Here is a 19,890-nt window from a genome sequence, read left to right as displayed (position 1 = left end):
CAACAAAAAAATCTTCACTTTAAAACCATATGTAATATAATATGCAATATATATTTGAAATTTTAAATATGTATTTCCTTTTGTCCAGCGATAGCACATCTGGTTTAAGAAGATTAACCTATACCAAGATAGTCTCTGAACCTTAAATGGTTAAATAAATTTATAGTATATAAATAACTATGAAAAATGATTAACCTAGGTTTAAATTTATTGCCCCGGCATATTCTGGGGTGAAAAAAGCTGGTTACCAAAGAGCAAATGGAATAAAGATCCCAATATGTAAAATATGGCTATATGAATTATAATGGAAAAGAGATATATGAAAGAATCTGAAAAAAACATTAAAGCAATAGGATCAAGATGGCTGACTAAACACAGGTAGCATATGCCTCCTCCACAAAAAAGAACCATAATAGTAAATAGATATATTTTGAACAGATCATTTAGGAGAGAAAGCCTAGATGATGCAGGACTTCACTCAGGGCAGTAGTATAGTTTAAAGTGATGGGGGAGTCAGGGGTCCTCCAGCACTTGGATTCATCAGAGGAGTGACGGGAAGAACCAAAAGTAAGGAGAGGGTTCAAGGCAGTTTTTCTGGCTGGGGACTGGGTGCAAGCCAGGAGAAGCTCCTGGACATAGGGAAACAGTAATTGAGAACCCCCCAGGGCTCCACACTCCAAAACAGGCTGCTACAATCTTGGTTATGAGAGAGTATTTTGACTCATGCAGGCCTTGGGCCTAACATAGGAAGCTGCCTAGAGATTGCACAGAGATATTGTTCCAGAAAGGGAACCCATACAAAATCCCACAGATATCCAAGCCTATAGCACCTACAACTGTGCACTATTTTAAGAGCCTTGGAGGATCTATAGACATGGCTGCTGCTGCTGCACTACTCTGAGGAGACAGGGGACACGGGGGGTTCCCATACAACCCTGAGAAGGTCCCCATTACCATGCTGTGGGCTGCTGTTGAGACTGTCTGAGACATGAGCAATTTGCACTCCACACAGCTTCCTGCCCACACTGCTTGCCTGGAAGGAGCCTCATCCTCTCTGATGGCAGGCCCAAGGTGCTATTTTGAGAGTTTAATACTGGACTGTGCTGTGCCCTGTCCTTGAGCTGAGTTCGGGCCAAGTTTGGGCCTACACAGCTATAGCTGCCATCTGGCCAAAGAGGGACAGGGAAACCAGGCTCTCCCAGGCACACCTAGGATAATATCCACCACCCAACAACCAGCTGCTATGAGACAGAATACTCTCCATAGCTTCTTGCACACCCTGCTTGCCTGAAAGAGGATCCACCCTCTCTGATAGCAGGCCCAAGGTCCCATTTTGAATAACACTGGGTTGTGCCTGGCCCTTGGGCCAAGGTCAGGCTGATGCTGTAGGAGTTGCCACTCAGTTAAGGAGAGACACCAGAAAGCAAGCTCTCTCACGCATACCTAGGACAATACCTACTGCCATGCAATGGGATGTCGTGAGAACAAGTAACAAGTGGACTGCACTTTCCACAACTTCTTGCCCATGTTGCTTGCCTGATCAGAGACCCTCCTCTCTGGTCACAGGCCCACAGATGGCGCCACTTTGAGAGTTTAACGTTAGGCTGCACCCTGCCCTCTGGCCAAGTTTGAGGCAACACAACTGCCGCAGCCACTTTGGCTGGGGAAGCACAGGGAAGACCAAGTTCTACCAAGCACACTCAGGACCATACCCACTGCCCTACTACAGGCAGCCATGGAACTGGAGACTAGCCTGCTCAACCCATCATAGCTACCAGCAACGTTATAGACCCTTTAACTCCCAGGGGGTTGCCCTACCACCACTACTGCCATCACCCACATCACACATGCTGCCAAGGGCCCTGATAATCTATCCATACACCTGGCCCACTGCTCCCACTACTAACTTCTAAGCAAGCCACCTGGAGGTCCACCCAAGAATTGGGCCTCAAGACCCACTAACACTGGTGTTAGGGTAAGCTGCTCTAGGGCCTAAAAGCAGGCACACTCAGGCCACTGCTACCACCATCATAGCCCAAAGACTGGCTCAGCTGGCATCCAAGTGCCCAGTAAATCTTGACCATAACCTCAATTAATAACTGTACCCTACACCACCAAGGAAGTCACAGATACCACTGACCTTGTATACTGCTGAAGAAATCATATAAAGATTTCACTACAGCAGGCCTGAAAAATCAAAGCCCAAGTGTCCTTCCTACTCAACCAACATATATACATCTTCAGAAAAATTCTCTCCTATGAAAGCAATTTCAAAAAATTCACAAGTGGCTATTTACTAGATGTGCAGATATAAATGGAAGGACAAAGAAAATATAAAATAGCAAGGAAATATGACTCCATCAAAGGACCACAATAATTGTCCAACAGATCCTGTGGGGTTATGATACATATATTGGTTTTCATCCACAGTTCTTATGGTGTTTCATAATTCCCATAGTCCTTATTATAATGTTGCAGCACTTTAGACCTCAGGGATAGAATCTTTCTCTGACCTTCTCCTATCCTCCTTTCACCTGCCCAAAGCAGGACTCTAATATGATTGTGGGTAAAAAGATCCTTATTTGAGAGAGGGTCCTGCCCCATACGCTGGAGGAAGGAAGTTACACAGAGAGGCCAGAAAGAATCTGGACAGGTCTTCCTGGGTTCAGATCATGTGCTTTTTGTCCAATCACATTTCTACATGGTTGTCAATTATGCCTATGTAATGAAGCCTCCACAAAAAACCAAGAGGACTAGGTTCAAAGAGCTTATGGGTAGCTGAACATGAGGAGATTCCTGGAAGGTGGTGTGCCCAGGGAGGGGATAGAAACCCGATGCTCCTTCCTCGATACCTCGTCCTATGCATCTCTTCATCTGTATCCTTTGTAATATCCATTATAATAAATCAGTAAACATGTTTCCAAGTTCTGTGAACCACTCCAACAAATTAATCGAACCCAAAGAGGGAGAGGGTCATGGGAATCACAACTTGAAGCTGCTCAGTCAGAAGTGCTGGAGGCCAGGACTTGCAAGTGGTATCTGGGAGTGGAGGAGGTTGGGGACCGAGCCCTTACCCTGTGGGATCTGACCTACTTCCAGGTGATAGTGTCAGAATTGAATTACAGGACACCTAGTTCTTGTCCACTGTTTGGTGTGTGGGAAAATCGCACATTTGGTCATAGAAGTGTTCTTCTGTGTTGATTTGACTGTTGTAGAGTTTTAGAGGAAAGCATGGTTTGGGGAGTGTTTTTCCCAAAGCAGATCCCAATCAAAAAGAACTTGAAATTCCAGATAAAGAATTCAAAATATTCACTTTTAAAAAACCTCAATGAGATTCAAGAGAAATCTGAAAACCAATACAAAGAGATCAGAAAATCAATTCAGAATATGAATGAGAAGTTTACCAAAGAGATAGATATCTTAAAAAAAATTCTAGAACTGAAAAACTCACTAAAGGAAATACAAAATACATTCAAAAGCTTCAAGAATAGACTGGACCAAGCAGAAGAATGAATCTCATAACTTGAAGAAAGGTCCTTTGAAATAATCCAGACAAACAAAAATAAAGAAAAAGAATTAAGAAGAATGAACAAAGTCTTCAAGACATCTGGGACTGGGATTACATAAAGTGAACAAATTCATGAACTATCAGTGTTTCCAATGAAAAGAGAGATTATAAATTGTTTAAGGAAATAATCAATGAAAATTTCCATGTCTAGCAAGAGTGTTAGACATCCAGATATAGGAGTCCCAGAGGTCCCCACGCAAATAAATTTCAAAAAGGGCTTCACCACAGCATATTATATTCAGAATGCCTAAAATCAAAGTGAAAGAAAGAATTTTAAAAATAGCAAGAAGAAAAGCCTCTACTCCTATAAAGAAAACCCCATCAGACAAACAGCAGAATTCTCAACAGAAACTGTACAAGTCAGAAAAGAATGGGATAGCATTTAGAAAGTGCTGAAAGAAAAAAGTTAGTCAAGAATTTTTTAAAAATCTACTTTATTTCAACAGATTTAGGGAGTACAAGTGGTTTTTTTGTACACAGATGAATTGTATTAATGGAGAAGTTAGGGCTTTTAGTGTACCTGTCATGCAAATAATATACACTGTATCCAAAAGGTAATTTTTTATACCTAAGCTGCCTTTCACCCTCATCCCATCTGAGTCTCCAAAGTCCATTACACCACTCTGTGTGACCATGTATATCCATTGTTTAGTTCCCACTTACAAGTAAGTACATGCAGTATGTTTTGCTATTCCTGAGATATTTCACTTAGGATTATGGTTTCCAGTTCCATCCAAGTTGCTGCAAAAGACATTACTTTATTCTTTTTGATGGCTGAGTAGTATTCTGTGGGATATATTATACACATATGCGTGTGCACCCTCCCCCCTCTCCCCACACACACACATACATTTTCTTTACCTACACATCAGCTGATGGACACTTAGGTTGATTGTATATCACTGCAATTGTGAATTATGTTGCAATAAACATACAAGTGCATATGACTTTTTGATATAATGACTTCTTTTCCTTTGGGTAGATACCTAATAGTGGGATTACTGTTTTCCCTAGAGGTTACACTAATTTATATTCCCACCAACAGTGTATAAGCATACCCTTTTCAATGAAATCCCTGCCAACATCTATTGTGTTTTGACTTTTTAATAATGGCCATTCTCACAGGAGTAGGGTTGGTATCTCATTGTGGTTTTAACTTGAATTTCCATGATTAGTGATATTGAGCATTTTTTCATATATTTGTTGGCCATTTGTATATCTTCTGAAAAATGTCTGCTCATGTCTTTTGCCCACTTTTTAATGGGGTTGTTTTCTTCTTCTTGGTAAGTTTGAGTTAGATTCTGGATATTAGTCCTTTGTCAGATGGATAGTTTGTGAATATTTCTTCCCATTCTCTAAGTAGTCTATTTACTCTGTTGGTCATTTCTTTTGTTGTGCAGAAATATTTAATTAAGACCCATTTATTAATTTTTGTTTTTTTGGTGTATGCTTTTGAGGTCTTAGTCACAAATTCCTTGCCTAGGCCAATGTCCAGAAGAGTTTTTCCCAAGTTTTCTTCTAGAATTTTTATGGTATCAGGTGTTACGCTTAAGTCTTTAGTCCATCTTGACTTAATTTTTGTGTATGGTGAGAAATAGGAATCTAGTTTCATTCAGCCAAGAATTTGATATCCTGCCAGAATAAGCTTCATAAATGAAGGAGAAATAAAGTCTTTCCCAGACAAGCAAATACTGAGGGAATTTGCCACCACTACACCAGCCCTACAGAAGATGCTAAAAGAGGTCTTAAACATGGAAACAAAAGGTCCATGTTTGCCATCATGAAAACATAAAACCCACAGGTCTTACAAAGCCTGTCTAAAAATCACATAAAGGAGGAAGAAAGGAATCAAATGGCAACATGACAGTATTTCATCAAACCAAAAAGACAAAAAGACAGAAAAAGAAAGTCTAATATGAAAACACAACATACAAAAACTATGGGATACAGTAAAAGCAGTGCTAAGAGGGAATTTTATAGCATTAAATGCCTACATCAAAAAAGCAGAGAGATCACAAATTAACATCCTAAACACCACACCTCAAGGAACAAACCAAATTCAAATTTACCAGAAAAAAAAAAAAAACACCACAAAGATAAGAGAAGAATTAAATGAAAGAGAGACCAAAGAATAATACAAAGGATCAACAAAATGAAAAGTTGGTTCTTTAAAAAGATAAACAAACTTGATAAACCAATAGCAAAAGTAACCAAGAAAAGAATAGAAAAGATCCAAATAAACAGAATCCGAAATGATAAAGGAAACATTACAACCGATACCACAGAAACATAAAAGATCATCAGAGGCTCAGCATAGTGGCTCGCGCCTGTAATCTAAGCACTTTGGGAGGGTGAGGCAGGAGCACTGCTTGAGGCCAGGATTTTGAGACCAGTCTGGGTAACTCTTAGGTTTGTTCCAGGTGGGAACCCCCAAAATATCATCAAGCCTATGAAACAAAAGCCACAGGAGGAGTCTGGAGAGTCCAAAGTTATAAATCTAACTTCGACCACAGACAGCTACAGTGACACTGGCATTCCTATCCCCCCTGATAAGGACGAAGCTACTCCCTCCCCTATTTCTGCAGGTGTTACTCCCCCTGGAAAAACCCTTTATAAAACCCAACACTTTTCCCTCCCTTCGGGGTGGACATTTTTTTGCCTCCACCATCTGCACCCAGATGCTCAAAATAAACAGCATTTTGCTATATCTGAGGCTTCACGTGTCTTTCTTGGCTCTGGACCTAACTAACAGTAACACAGTAAGACCTTGTCTCTACAAAAAATTTAAATATTAGCTGGGTGTGGTGGTACCTATAGTTCTAGCTACTCAGGAGGCTAAGGCAGGAAGATGGCTTGAGCCCAGGACTTCAAGGTTACATTGACCTATGATCATGCCACTGCACTCCAGCCTCGGTGACAGAACGAGACCCTGTCTCTTAAAAAAAAATTTAAAACAGATCATCAGAGACTGTTATGAACTATATGTTCTCAAACTAGAAAACCTAGAGGAAATTGATAAATTCCTTGAAACACACAGCCTCCCGAGACAGAACCAGAACCAGGAAGAAGCAAAACTCCTGAACAGACCTTTAATGAGTAGAAAGACTGAATCAGTAATAATAATAAAAAAAATCTTCCAACATAAGAAAGCCCAGAATCAGATGGATTCACTGCTGAACTCTATCAAACATATAAGGAAGAACTAGTACTAATCCTCCTGAAACTGTTCCAAAAAATTAAAGGAGGAGGAATTCTCCCCAACTTATTTCAAAACCAGACAAGGACACAATAAAAAAAGAACACTATAGACCAATATCCCTGACAAACACAGATACAAAAATGCTCAACAAAATAGTAGCACATTAAATCCAACAGCACTTCAAAAAGATAATACACCATGATGAAGTGGGTTTTATACCAGGGATGCAAGTATGGTTCAACATATACAAATCAATAAGTGTGATGCTTAAACAGAATTAAGGACAAAAATCATATAATCATCTCAACAGATGCAGAAAAGCATTAGGTAAAATTCAGCATCCCTTCATGATAATTTGATTTAATCTCCTTACTAATTAATAAACTGTTCAGATTTTCAATTTCTTCAGGATTCAGACTTAGAAGGTTATGTTTTTATAGGAATTTATCCATTTCTGCCAGGTTATCCAATTTTTGTTGGCATACAATTGGTCATAGTGTTATCTTATAATCCTTTACATTTCTGTGGCATCGGTTGTAACATTATTACTTTCATTTCCAATTTGAGTTATTTCAGTCTTCTCTCTTTTTTTTCCTTAGCTAGTGGTTTATCCATTTTTGTTAATTTTTTTCAAAGAGACAGCTCTTAGGTTGTTAATTTAAATAAATAAATAAATTCATTTATTTATTTATTAATTAGAGACAGGGTCTTACTATGTTACCCAGGCTGGACTTAAACTCTTGGGCTCAAATGATTCTCCCACTTCAGCCTCCTGAGTAGCTGGGACTATAGGCACATACTACCACACCCACTCCTTAAATACATTTTTCTAATCCATTAGTTTCATTGGCCTGGTGCTTCCTAGTACAAATATTGGTAACATTAGTCCTATAGCCATATTTTTATAATTATTAGTTGTTACATCTTAGTAGATTCCACGTCAAGTTGTACTGAATTAATTTTTCCTCAATTTCTTTGATAATATTCCACCTATATGCTTTTGAATCACACAAGAAAATCAGTCTTACAAGGTATACCCTATGTACTAGATTTATTAGTCCCCAATGGCTTTTTGTGTTTTTAAATATTAACCTCATCCTCAGATGATAATAGGTTATGACAGTAATAAAATATACAACAAAATATGTCAGAAGCTTTCAAAGGTAGTTTCATAAGAGATTATTTTGCAAATATATTGAGTTACACTAGTATTCCTGGAATAAATATAATGCTAGCCAAGGTGATTAATCGAATAATGCTCTTTTTCCTATACCAAAAAGTTAAAAAAAAAAGCTGCATTATTTTAAAATCACAAATTGTACATCTCTCTAAAGAGATGTGAACACTTGCTTGTGTTGGCCACAAGTATTCAACTAACTTATTCAACTAATTTTAATGTGGCACTATTCACCCTTCTCTTTTCTTATTAAAAAGATTATTCATAAGCTTTATAGTTGGTCTCCTTTTATTATATTAGTAGCCATAAATTGAAAATAACATTTTAATTAAAAGGATACAGGCTCAGCAAAAACTGTGTATCCCAAATAAGCCAATAGATGACTATCTTTATACAAAGATGACAAAATGAATCCTGAGCCATACCTGTGCTAAATAGTATTCTCTTATGCCATTAGGCTGACATAAAACCAGAGTCTTAGATGATCCACATTCCCCTCTTTAAAATTGTCAATTGTTAGCCTTAATGTCTTAGGACTGTCCTTCTTCATCTAGTTCTAACAAATGGAAATTTCTCTGCAGAACTTTAATATTAATACTATAGGACCTCCTACTTAGCAGCTTCTAGAGTAAGGCTAGATTTGGACAGGAGAATAGTTGATGTATGTACCAAAAGGGACAGAATTCTAAACAAAGATGTATCGGTTTCCTATTACTGCCACAACAAACTAACACAAACTTAGTATTTAAATAACACAAATTTATTATTTTGTAGTTCTGTGGGTCAGAAGTCTGATGTGCACCTCAGTCAGCCAAAATTAAGGTGTCTACAGAGCTATGTTCCTTTCTGGAGACTAGGGGAGGATCCATTTCCTTGTTCATTCAAGTTGCTGGCAGAATTCAGCTTAATGCGGTTATAGGACTGAGATCTCTATTTCCATGCTGGCTGTCAGCTGAGAGCAATTCCCAGCTTCTAGAAGCACCAAAATTCCATGACTCCTGGCCTTCTTTCTCCATCTTCAAAGTCCGCAACAATGGGCTGAATCTTGGACCTACTCTTCTGACTCTTTCTGGCTTAAAGACCTTACGTGATTACCAGGCCCACCTAGATGATCTATTTTAAGGTTAGCTGATTAGCATCTTTAACTCCTTTTTGCCATGTCCTATGGTTTGAATGTTTGTGACCTCCAAAACTGATGTTGCAACATAATCCCCAATGTGGTAGTATTGAGAGGTGGGGCCTTTATAAAACGATTGGGTCTTGAGGGCTCTGCCCTCATTAGTGGATTAATCCATTTATGGATTAATGGATTATCATGAGAATGGGATTGGCAGCATTAGAAGGGGAAGAGAACCTGAGCTAGCACACTCAACCTTCTTACCACGCGATACTCTGTGCCACCTTGGGACTATACAGAGTCCCAACCAATAAGAAGGCCCTCACCAAACGTGGCCTCTCGACCTTGGACTTAGCCTCCATAACTGTAAGAAATAAATTCCTTTTACTTATAAATTACCCAGTTTCAGCCATTCTGTTATAAGCAACAGAAAACAGACTAAGAGACCATGTAACATAACATATTGACAGGTTCCAGGGATTAAGATTTGAATATCTTTGGGGCCATTATTCTCCCTAACATAAAAGACATTTATGAGAAACTTTGCAGATAAGGATGAAAACTGGAAATAATTTACTAAAACAAAACCCTAGCCTGTATTTACTAATCATGAAGTTATTCCTGAAAATATGTTAAAACAAACAAATAAAAAACTTTATATGTCTACGCTTCAAAGTTTTCATGTATTTCTTATGGAATATCACTGTCAATCTCTAAAGACCTTTTATACTAATTAGAAATAATGAGTGCCAATATTCAAATTAATGTCTATAATTTAACCACTCATTTCTTGTTGTTAATGATTTGTTCCCTGAAAATAGACTTTTTGCCCCTTAATGCCAAAAGACAAATTAAAAATTATTCTAGTGGGTTTTGAATCCTAAAATGATGTGCAGGATGAATTGTTCACATCACTGATTATTTGTTTAATCTAATATACAATTATTTCAGCATTCTGGAGTATAATCAGTCCTCCGTATGCATGGGTTCCATACCTACGGATTCAACCAACCATAGAGAAAGAATATTTTTTTTAAAAATTGGTTCTGTACTGAACATGTACAGAATTTTGTTCTTTGTCATTATTCTAAATAATAGAGTATAACAACTATTTACATAGCAATTACATTGTATTAGGTATTATAAGTAATCTAGAGATGATTTAAAGTATACAGGAGTATGTGAATAGGTTATATGCAAACACTACTCCATTTGATATCAGGGATTTGAAGGATTTTAATAGCCATGGGAAGTCCTAGAACCAATCCCATACAGATACTGAGGGACAACCCTATATTTTAAATGTTTGGTCTCTACTTTAAAAAGTAGTATGTTAAAAACTCTCATCATTTCAAGAAAAATAAAAGTATAAATTAATTTTAATTAAGTCTGAAATGAATCTTTTCAAAACTGAGTTATGCATATGATCAATTTTCTATCAAAAATACTTTCAATAATTTTTCACTTGTAAAATATACCATAGGCTTTTCCTTTTTAAAATTTTCATATCTTCTGAGTCATGTATTTCAAATTAAAAAAACAAACCTTTACACATTTTTCCTGAATATCATTTCTCTGAGAAGCAAATGTGAGTAAAGGCTTTTCACCATCCATTTCAGATTCTTCATGTTTCACTTTGCTAAGATGATGATCCGAAATCCAATCCATGAAGACAGTTAAAAGTTCATAAGCTTGTCCATTAAGTGGTACCTATACGTCAAAAATTAAATCATTTAGTCCAGTTCACAACTTCATAAAACTTCAAAGGCAAGCCTTAAATTTGGTAAGTGATTATAGAAAAATTTACCTAAAGTGCTTCACTAAAATATATGTTTAAGAACAGAACTTCTCCAAACAAAAGAAATTCCAAGTCAAACATTGCTAATTATAATATTAAAAACATGCTAAATGCTGGCTGAGAAAAGGCAGGAAAACCTATCATAATACGGAAATGGTAAGAACTGCATCTTATGACTAACATTAAAACTTTTCATATAAGTTCTTTATCCAGAGGCCAGGCATGGTAGTTCACATCTATAATAATCCCAGCACTTTGGGAGGCCGAGGCAGGAGGACTGCTCAAGGCCAAGAGTTCAAGACCAGCCTGGGCAACATAGTAAGACCTCATCTCTACAAAAGGTAAAAAATATTAGCGTAGTGGTATATGCTTGCAGTCCCAGCTACTTAGGAGGATCGCTTGAGCCCAAGAAATTTGAGGTTACAGTGCTATGATCAGGCCACTACACTCCAGCCTGGTCACTAAGCAAGACCCTATCTCTAAAAAAAAAACAAACAAGTTTTTTATCCAAAAGTAAAATTGGCCTTAACGCGAGAGCATGAACCATTATAAAGAAAAGATTCTAAAAAATTTAAAGATTTACAAGGCTAAAGAATTTCCACTATGGAAGTTTATATTTTCCAACAGCAAAAGTTGTTACTTTTTTGCTTTTATAGTATAACATCATATGAACATAATATGAAAATTTTTTCCTAGAAATTATTTTCTGAGATCCTATGAAAATGAAAGGCAAAAGGATAAGAACAAGATGCCTCAAATAATTTATAGATTAAATTAGACTGATTTTAGTATTTCTTCAAAACACAATCTTCCTTTAAGCAGGGAACTACGGTATATTTAACTGGTTTTTTAAAAATCTGAAAAGACAGAGAAATAAAAAAGCAAATTAATAAAAAGACAACATTAAGAAGATAGCAATCCACAAAAACAGAATTAGATGACTGAAAACAAATCATCAGTACCTGGGTATAAAATCTCCACCTTTTCCAATTTACTTTATATAAAGAACTAGAAAATTTATCAAAATGATTAAAGCCCACAATAAGATAACACTACATACCCATTAGAAGGGTCAAAATGAAAAAGAATGAAAACACCAAATGCTGGCAAGGCTGTAGAGCAATCAGAACTTTCATACACTGTTAGTAGGAGTACAAAATGGTACACTTTTAAAAACTGGCAGTTTCTCAAAAACATACATCTATCTACCTTATGACCCAGAAATTGCAGTTCTGGTATATATCTAAGAGAAATGAAAATGTATATCCACAAATACCCTCTATATGAGTATTTGCAGCAACTTTACACATAATAGACAAAAACCATAAACAGTTCAGAAGTATGCCAACAAAAGAAGGAATAAACAAAGTATGATATATTCATACAATGGAATGCTACTGAATAATACAAACAAACTACTAAAACACCCAGCATTATGTTGGGAAAACAAATCTTATACAGGTGATTATCAACTATACAATTGCATTGACGAAAGTTCTAAAATAGGCAAAACTAATTCATGGTGGCAGAAATCAGATCAACAGCTGCTTCTGGCAGGAAAGAATGACCAGAAAGGGGACAGGAGAACTTTCTAGGGTAATAGAAATTCTCTATATTTGGTTGTAGGTTACATGAGTACAAGCATTTGTCAACTGATCAAACTTTACACATAAGGATTTGTGTATCATGTCACTGTATTAATTTATGCCTCAAGCTAGAAAAATTATCAGGGAGAAAAAAAATACATGGAGTCCATTCGGGAATGTGTTGCAGAATTCATAGAAAAATAAGACCAAACGCTTGTGGAGTCTCAAAGCATACCAAGCAATAAAGCTGCTGTTAACCTTAAGTTGTTGTGCATTGTCAGTGTTACTGTACCTGAACACTGCTGACACTGTTTTTTCAAATAAAAGTACCCTGTAAATATTCTAAAAATATTTCCTGGTAGAAGAATTTATAGTGAATCCTTTCATGCCAAAAAGAATGTTTGCTAAATGACAGAAAAAAGAATAGAGAACAAAAGAAATTTTCTTGGCTTTCCATTGGAAAAATTCCAATCATATCCTACCTTGTAAGTTTTTGAAACTGGTACTTTTTCTTGTTTTAAACTTTTCACTTCATGAGCAGCATGGGAATTTCCTTTCAATCTCTGTATTGTCATAAATTCATACTTCCTCTGCAATAGTATATATATCCACGAATTAAAGAACAATTGTATCAAAAGTGAGTAAATCCAAATGCAACCATTTTAAAATTCACTTGTATCTCGGGAAGAGCAGGTAACTTACCTGTAAATTATCTAAACGAGCTTGAACTCTTTTAGCCTGAATCTCCATCTTCCTGTTTTCTTCACTTACTTCATTTAACTAAAAGAGGAAAAAGTCAGACATTTCAATATAAACCTTAAACTGGTTTCATATTAAGGACTTCTCAACCTACTATCTAATCTGGTCTATATAACCAAGCAATGTAACAAAACAGAGGCAACATTCATGATTAAATTAGATCACAGCTAAATTTCGGCATTTTTCTCTAAAATATTAATAGTGTCTAAGAAAGTTTACTTTATTCTAGGAAAAACTTACAAGACTTCAGATTTCTTTTTTTTTTTTTTTTAATTTTATTACTGGGGTACAAACGTTTGGTTACGTGAATTGCTTTTGTACCGTCTGAGTTAAAGTTATAGGTGTGCCCATCCCCTAAATAGTGTGCACTGTACATGTTAAGTGTGAATTTACTCATCCCCTCCTCCGCCTTCCACCTGCTTGATTTCCGATGAATGTTATTTCTATATGTGCACGTAAGTGTTGACTGATTAATGGTGAGTACATGTGGTGTTTATTTTTCCATTCTTATGATACTTCACTTAGAAGAATGGTCTCCAGCTCCATCCAGGATAATACAAGAGGTATTAGTTCACCATTTTTATGCCTGAGCAATATTCCATGGTATACATATACCAGTTTATTAATCCACTCATGGACTGACGGGCACTTGGGCTGTTTCCACATCTTTGCAATTGTGAATTGTGCTGCTATAAACATTCAGGTGCAGTTGTCTTCTTTATAAAAAGTCTTTTTTTCCTTTGGATAAATACCCAGCAGTGGGATTGCTGGATCAAATGGTAGTTCCACCTTTAGTTCTTTGAGGTACCTCCATACTACTTTTCATAGATGTTGTACTAGTTTGCAGTCCCACCAGTAGTGTGTAAGTGTTTCTATCTCTCTGCATCCACACTAGCATCTGTTGTTTTGGGACTTTTTGGTAAGAGCCATTCTCACTGGAGTTAAGTGATATCTCATTGTGATTTTGATTTGCATTTCCCTGATGATTAGAGATGTTGAGTATTTTTTCATGTTTGTTGGCCATTAGTCTATCTTCTTTTGAAAAGTTTCTTTTCAAGTCTTTTGCCCACTTTTTAATGGAGTTGTTAGATTTTTTTTTCATGCTGATTTGATTATGTATAGATTCTACTTATCAGCCCTTTATCAGATATATAGCATGCAAATATTCTCCCCATTCTATAGGCTGTCTATTCACTCTAATGATTGTTTCCTTGGCTGTGCAGAAGCTTTTTAATTTAATCAGGTCCCAATTATTTATTTTTGATGATGCTGTGATTGCCTTTGGGGTCTTCTTCATAAATTCTATGCCTATAAGAGTTTTTCCAATATTTTCTTCTACAGTTCTTATAGTTTTCATGCCTTAGGTTTAAGTCTGTTATCCATCGTGAGTTGATTTTTGTGTGTGATGAGAGATGCAGATCTTGTTTCAGTCTTCTACATGTGGTTATCCAATTTTCCCAGCACCATTTACTGAATAGAGATTCTTATCCCCAGTGTATGTTTTTGTCTACTTTGTCAAAGATTGGATGCCTATATGAGGATGGTTTTATATTTGAGTTCCCTGTCCTGATCCGCTGGTCAATGTCTCTGTTCTTGTGCCCTTACCATGCTGTTTTGGTTACTATAGCCTCGTAGTATAGCTTGAAGTCTGGAAAATTGATGCCTCTCAAATTGTTCTTTTTGCTTAAGGTTGTTTTGGCTATACAGAGTCTTCTCTGGTTCCATACAAAGCACACAATTATTTTTTCTAGATCTGTGAAAAATGATGTTGGTATTTTAATAGGGATTGTATTGAATCTGTACATCACTTTGGGTAATACAGACATTTTAACAGTGTTGATTCTACCGATCAGGACTTAACCTCAAAATGATAAAAGCCAAATGTGACAAACCCACAGCCAACATTATACTGAACAGGGAGAAATTGAAAGCATTCCCGCTTAGACCTGGAACCAGACAAGGTTGCCCTCTATCACCACTTCTATTCAACATAGTGCTGGAAGTCCCATACGAATGGGGGCAGAAGAGGTCAAACTATTGTTCTTTGCTGATTATATGATTCTATATCTAGATTCTGCCAAGACACTACTGGAATTGATAAACTTAGCAAAGTCTCAGATTACAAAATCAATGTCTATAAATCACAGAATTCCTATACACAAATAATAGTCAAGGTAAGAACCAAATCAAAGACTCCATACCTTTCACAATAGCAACAAAGAAAATAAAATGCCCAGGAATATATTTAACTAAGGAGGTGAAAGACCTCTATGGGGAGAAATCCAGACGTCTTAATAGCATATATTTTTGGCTGGGTGCAGTGGCTCACATCTGTAATCCCAGCATTGTGAGAAACTGATGTGGGAATACTGCTTGAGGCCAGGTGTTCAAGACCAGCCAGGGCAACATGAGATCTTGTCTCTACAAAAAATTTTTTAAAAAATTAGCCAGGCTTGTTGGCACACACCATGTGCCTATAGTCCTAGCTAAGGGAGGCTGAGGCAAGAGGATTATTTGAACCCAGGAATTTGAGGCTGCAATGAGCTATGATCAGGCCACTGCACTCCAGCCTGCCAGCCTGGGGAACAGAGTAAGACTCTGTGTCTTTAAAAAAAAAAGTATGTTTTAGTGGGAAATATTTTTCAAGTAAAATTTTTATTGAACTAGACCACATATAAAGAAATGTGTATGAATATAAGTATGTAGTGCAATGAGTTATTATTGGGATTGTATTTTATACACATACACACACACACACACACACACACACACACACACAATGGGAAAAACTGACATCTTTACAATATTGAGTCTTCCCATTCATGAACATAACATATCTTCAATTTATTTAGGTCTTTTTTTTTTTTTTTTTGAGACAGAGTCTCACTCTGTTGTCTAGGCTAGAGTGAGTGCCGTGGCGTCAGCCTAGCTCACAGCAACCTCAAACTCCTGGGCTTAAGCAATCCTACTGCCTTACCCTCCCGAGTAGCTGGGACTACAGGCATGCGCCACCATGCCCAGCTAATTTTTTCTATATATATTTTTAGTTGGCCAGATAATTTCTTTCTATTTTTAGTAGAAACGGGGTTTCACTCTTGCTCAGGCTGGTCTCGAACTCCTGACCTCAAGCGATCCACCCGCCTCAGCCTCCCAGAGTGCTAGGATTACAGGCATGAGCCACCGCACCCAGCCCAAGGTCTTCTTTATTTTCTTTTAATAATATTTTGTAGTTTTAAGTATAGATATCTTACACAACTTTCTTTAGATTTAATCCTGGGTATCCAATGATTTTTTATGATATTACCTATGGTATCTTTCAATAAATAGCATTATTTGATCATTGTTGATATATAGAAATAGACTAAATTTATGTATATTGAACTCACATCCAGAGATTCTGCTATACTTACTTATTAATTCTAAGAGTTTGTCTATTATACACTCTTTTAGATACCTATGTACATGTAAACTGTGAATGAGTATTATTAATATCTCCTCCCTTTCCAATCCTTATAGTTTTTTCCCTTATTGCTTTGACTAGAACTTTCATGACAATTTTCAACAGAAGTGGTAACAGCAAGCACATTTATTTTGTTTTGCTCTCAAAGGGAAAAGCTTTCAATAACTTACCATTAAATATCATTTTGTTGTTGGATGTTTTTGTAGGTACTCTATCAGATTTAAGAAATTCTCTTCTTTTACTAGTTATTATCATGAGTTGTTGCTAAATTTTATATCAATAGAAACTGTCATATAATTTTTCTCTTTTTATTAGATAATGCATTAATTTTCAAAGGTTGACCCATCCAAGTTTTCCTGGACTAAATGCTGCTAAGTTGTGTATGTATGTATCACATTTTATGTATCACTGGATTCAGTTTACTAATATTTTAAAATTTTTGTACCTATATTTCTGAGACAGACTGTATACATTGTTCTTTTCTTATAATGTCAAAGTTTAGCTTCAAGGTTATGCTGGCTGTATACAACAAGTAAAAGAAATTTCTTCTCTTGTTCTATTCCATGTTTGAGGTATGTAGTATTTCCTCCCTAAAAGCCAGACAAAAGTCTTCTGCTGCTTCGTTGAAGGTAAGGTGCTGTTTTTTTCTCTGACCACTTTAAGATTTTCTCTTTATCTACAGTTTTTAAGAGTCTTAAAATGATGTGCCTATATACAGTTTTCTTTAATTTTAATCCTGCTTAATAACAGTTTCTTAAATCTGTAGTTGACATCTTTTACTAGTTTTTAAAAATTCTTGTTTATTGTATCTTCATATATTTGGCTTTTGCCCCAATTCTCTTTCTTTTCCTTATGGAACTCCCATTTATTAAACTTCTTAACTATGTACCACATGTCTCTTTCCTAAATTTTCTATTTTCTTCACTCAATGCTTCAATCTGGAGACTTTTTACGAAACTATCTTCCAGTTCACTAATCCTTTCTTCTTCTGTATCTCATCTGTTGTTAAACCCATTCATTAGGTCAGCGATATGGTTGACTAAAGGTGTCTGGTCCTTCTCCCCTCCAACAATGAAGAACCAAATCAATGAATAAACAATTCACATTCAACTGCAGTGTCTGACAGAGAGCACCGGAGTACAGGTAAGCAGTGGCAAGATCCCTGTGGAGTACGAAAGCCCAGGAAGGGAGCACATAGAGTTGAGTAAGGCACCTGGCTTCTTCTGCCCTGCTCCCCCACTGGGATTGGCTCATAGCCAGGAAGGACTTCCCCTTCCAGGGAAAAGGTAAGCAGAAGGCCCCCATCAACCGTACATTCTTCACAAGCCCTGAGCCCAGTTTGAGGAACTGCCTGGAAATCATGTAGCTGCATTATTCCAGAGTAGGAACACATATTGTACACTCCCCAAACGCCTGTGACCCAAGCTGCTGCAACATGGAGCCATCTTCAAACCACAACCACTGCTGAAGTGTGCCTTGTTCTGAAGGCCAATAGCCATTTACTTCTCCAGCCCTGGGCTCCACTGTCATTCCACCAAGCCCACACAGATGGCACAACACTACAACTCAAGCTGCTTGGAACGCAGGCCCAAGAACTGTCTTGACTTTGATCACACACAGTGGAGAAGCCAACACCAGGCAAGCAGAAATGACACACATCTGCACATCAGGTTGGAAAAATAGTCTGTCAAACCTTCACCTTGCGAGTCCACCTGGTACCTCTGGTTGGAAAAACAATTTAGTGGACCTGTACCCAATGAGGCTGACCCTAAGTCACTGAATCACCATGCGCTCACATCCCTGGCTGGAGAAACAGGCCAATGGACCCTCCTCCAGTGTACCCACCCCCAAACCAGCTAAACCAACTAAATCAACATGCACACCCCCAGCTAGAGAAACAGCCCAGCAGGTGTGATCCCCAACAAGCCGGTCACTGAACTGTCCAACCCACTGCCTGCATGCATATGCTCCTAGCCTGAGAACCAGCCTGGGAGGTCTGCACCAGCAAAGCTACGCCGCCACCACAAACTCCTATAGCCTAGCCCACTGAGGCACTTGCAAAGATCACTAACATGAATTACAGTTGAAGAAACTGTATGGAGACTACCGTGTCCACCCAGAACCAAAGCCAATGCACCCCACCCAAACAACACCTTAGGACCCATCCACAGGAATAAACTTTTCCCTACAAAAGCTACTCTATAAAACTAAAAAAGGCAACTGTTCCTCCACATGCACAGATATCAACATAGGGAAACAAGAAGAGTGAAAATGGAAGGAAACATGACACTGCCAAAATAATAATTCTCTAGTAACAGACCACCCCCAAAACAGAAAATTTATAAATTCCATAAAATTTTAGGAATTCAAAATAATGATCTTAAGGAAACTCAGTGAGATACAATACAGATAAACATTTTGATGAAATAAAAGATACAACTCATGATCTGAAGGAGAAATTCAACAAAGAAATAGACATCATAAAAAGAAATACATAGAAATCTTGAAGCTGAAGAATTCAACGAATGAAATTAAAAATATAATTGAAAGAGTCAACAACAGAATATGTGAATCAGAAAAGAGAATTTATGAACTTGAAGACATGTCTTTTGAAATAGCACAGGTAGACCACAAAAAAAAAAAAAAAACAGAAAGAAAAGAATGAAGAAAGCCTACAGGACTTATGAGACACCCTTAAGTAATCAATTTTTGCATTATGAGTTACAGAAGAAAAGATGGAAAAAGGTGTAGAAAACCTATTTAATAAAATAATAGCTGAAAATTTCCCATGTGAGGAGAGATATGGACATTCAGATCCAAGATGCTTATAGGTTCCCAAATAGATTTAACTCTAAAAAAGCCCTCCCCAAGGTACATTATAGTCAAATTATCAAAAGACAAAGACAAAAAAGAGAATTCTAAAAACATCAACAGAAAAATGTCAAGTCACATATAAGGGAATCATCCCCATTAGAATAACAGCAGATTTCTCCAAAGAAACTTTATAGGCCAAGAGAGAACAGGATAATATATTCAAAATGTTGGGAGAAGGCCAGGCGCAGTGGCTCACGCCTGTAATCCTGGCACTCTGGGAGGCCGAGGCAGGTGGATCGCTCGAGGTCAGGAGTTCAAGACCAGCATGAGCAAGAGTGAGACCCTGTCTCTACTAAAAATAAAAAGAAATTATCTGGCCAACTAAAAAATATATACAGAAAAAATTAAGCGG

The 19,890-nt window shown here is 37.2% G+C and overlaps 1 protein-coding gene across 5 annotated transcripts in view; it reads right to left on the bottom strand.

The window, feature by feature from the left end:
• Nucleotides 1-19,890, bottom strand: part of CCDC138 (coiled-coil domain containing 138) — a 104,686-nt gene that overhangs the window by 48,644 nt on the left and 36,152 nt on the right. For all 5 annotated transcript variants that reach the window (XM_045550369.1, XM_045550371.1, XM_045550370.1 and 2 more), the window contains 3 exons: nt 13,148-13,225; nt 12,928-13,035; nt 10,607-10,771 (listed from right to left, as the gene is read on the bottom strand). In XM_045550369.1, coding sequence (XP_045406325.1) covers nt 10,607-10,771; nt 12,928-13,035; nt 13,148-13,225 — 351 coding nt within the window. The remainder of the gene's footprint in view (nt 1-10,606; nt 10,772-12,927; nt 13,036-13,147; nt 13,226-19,890) is intronic.

Source organism: Lemur catta, chromosome 4 (genome assembly GCF_020740605.2).
Source record: "Lemur catta isolate mLemCat1 chromosome 4, mLemCat1.pri, whole genome shotgun sequence".
NCBI classification, from domain to species: domain Eukaryota; kingdom Metazoa; phylum Chordata; class Mammalia; order Primates; family Lemuridae; genus Lemur; species Lemur catta.
Note: the sequence above shows the minus strand (reverse complement) of the source record. Positions and strands in the feature narration are given on the sequence as shown.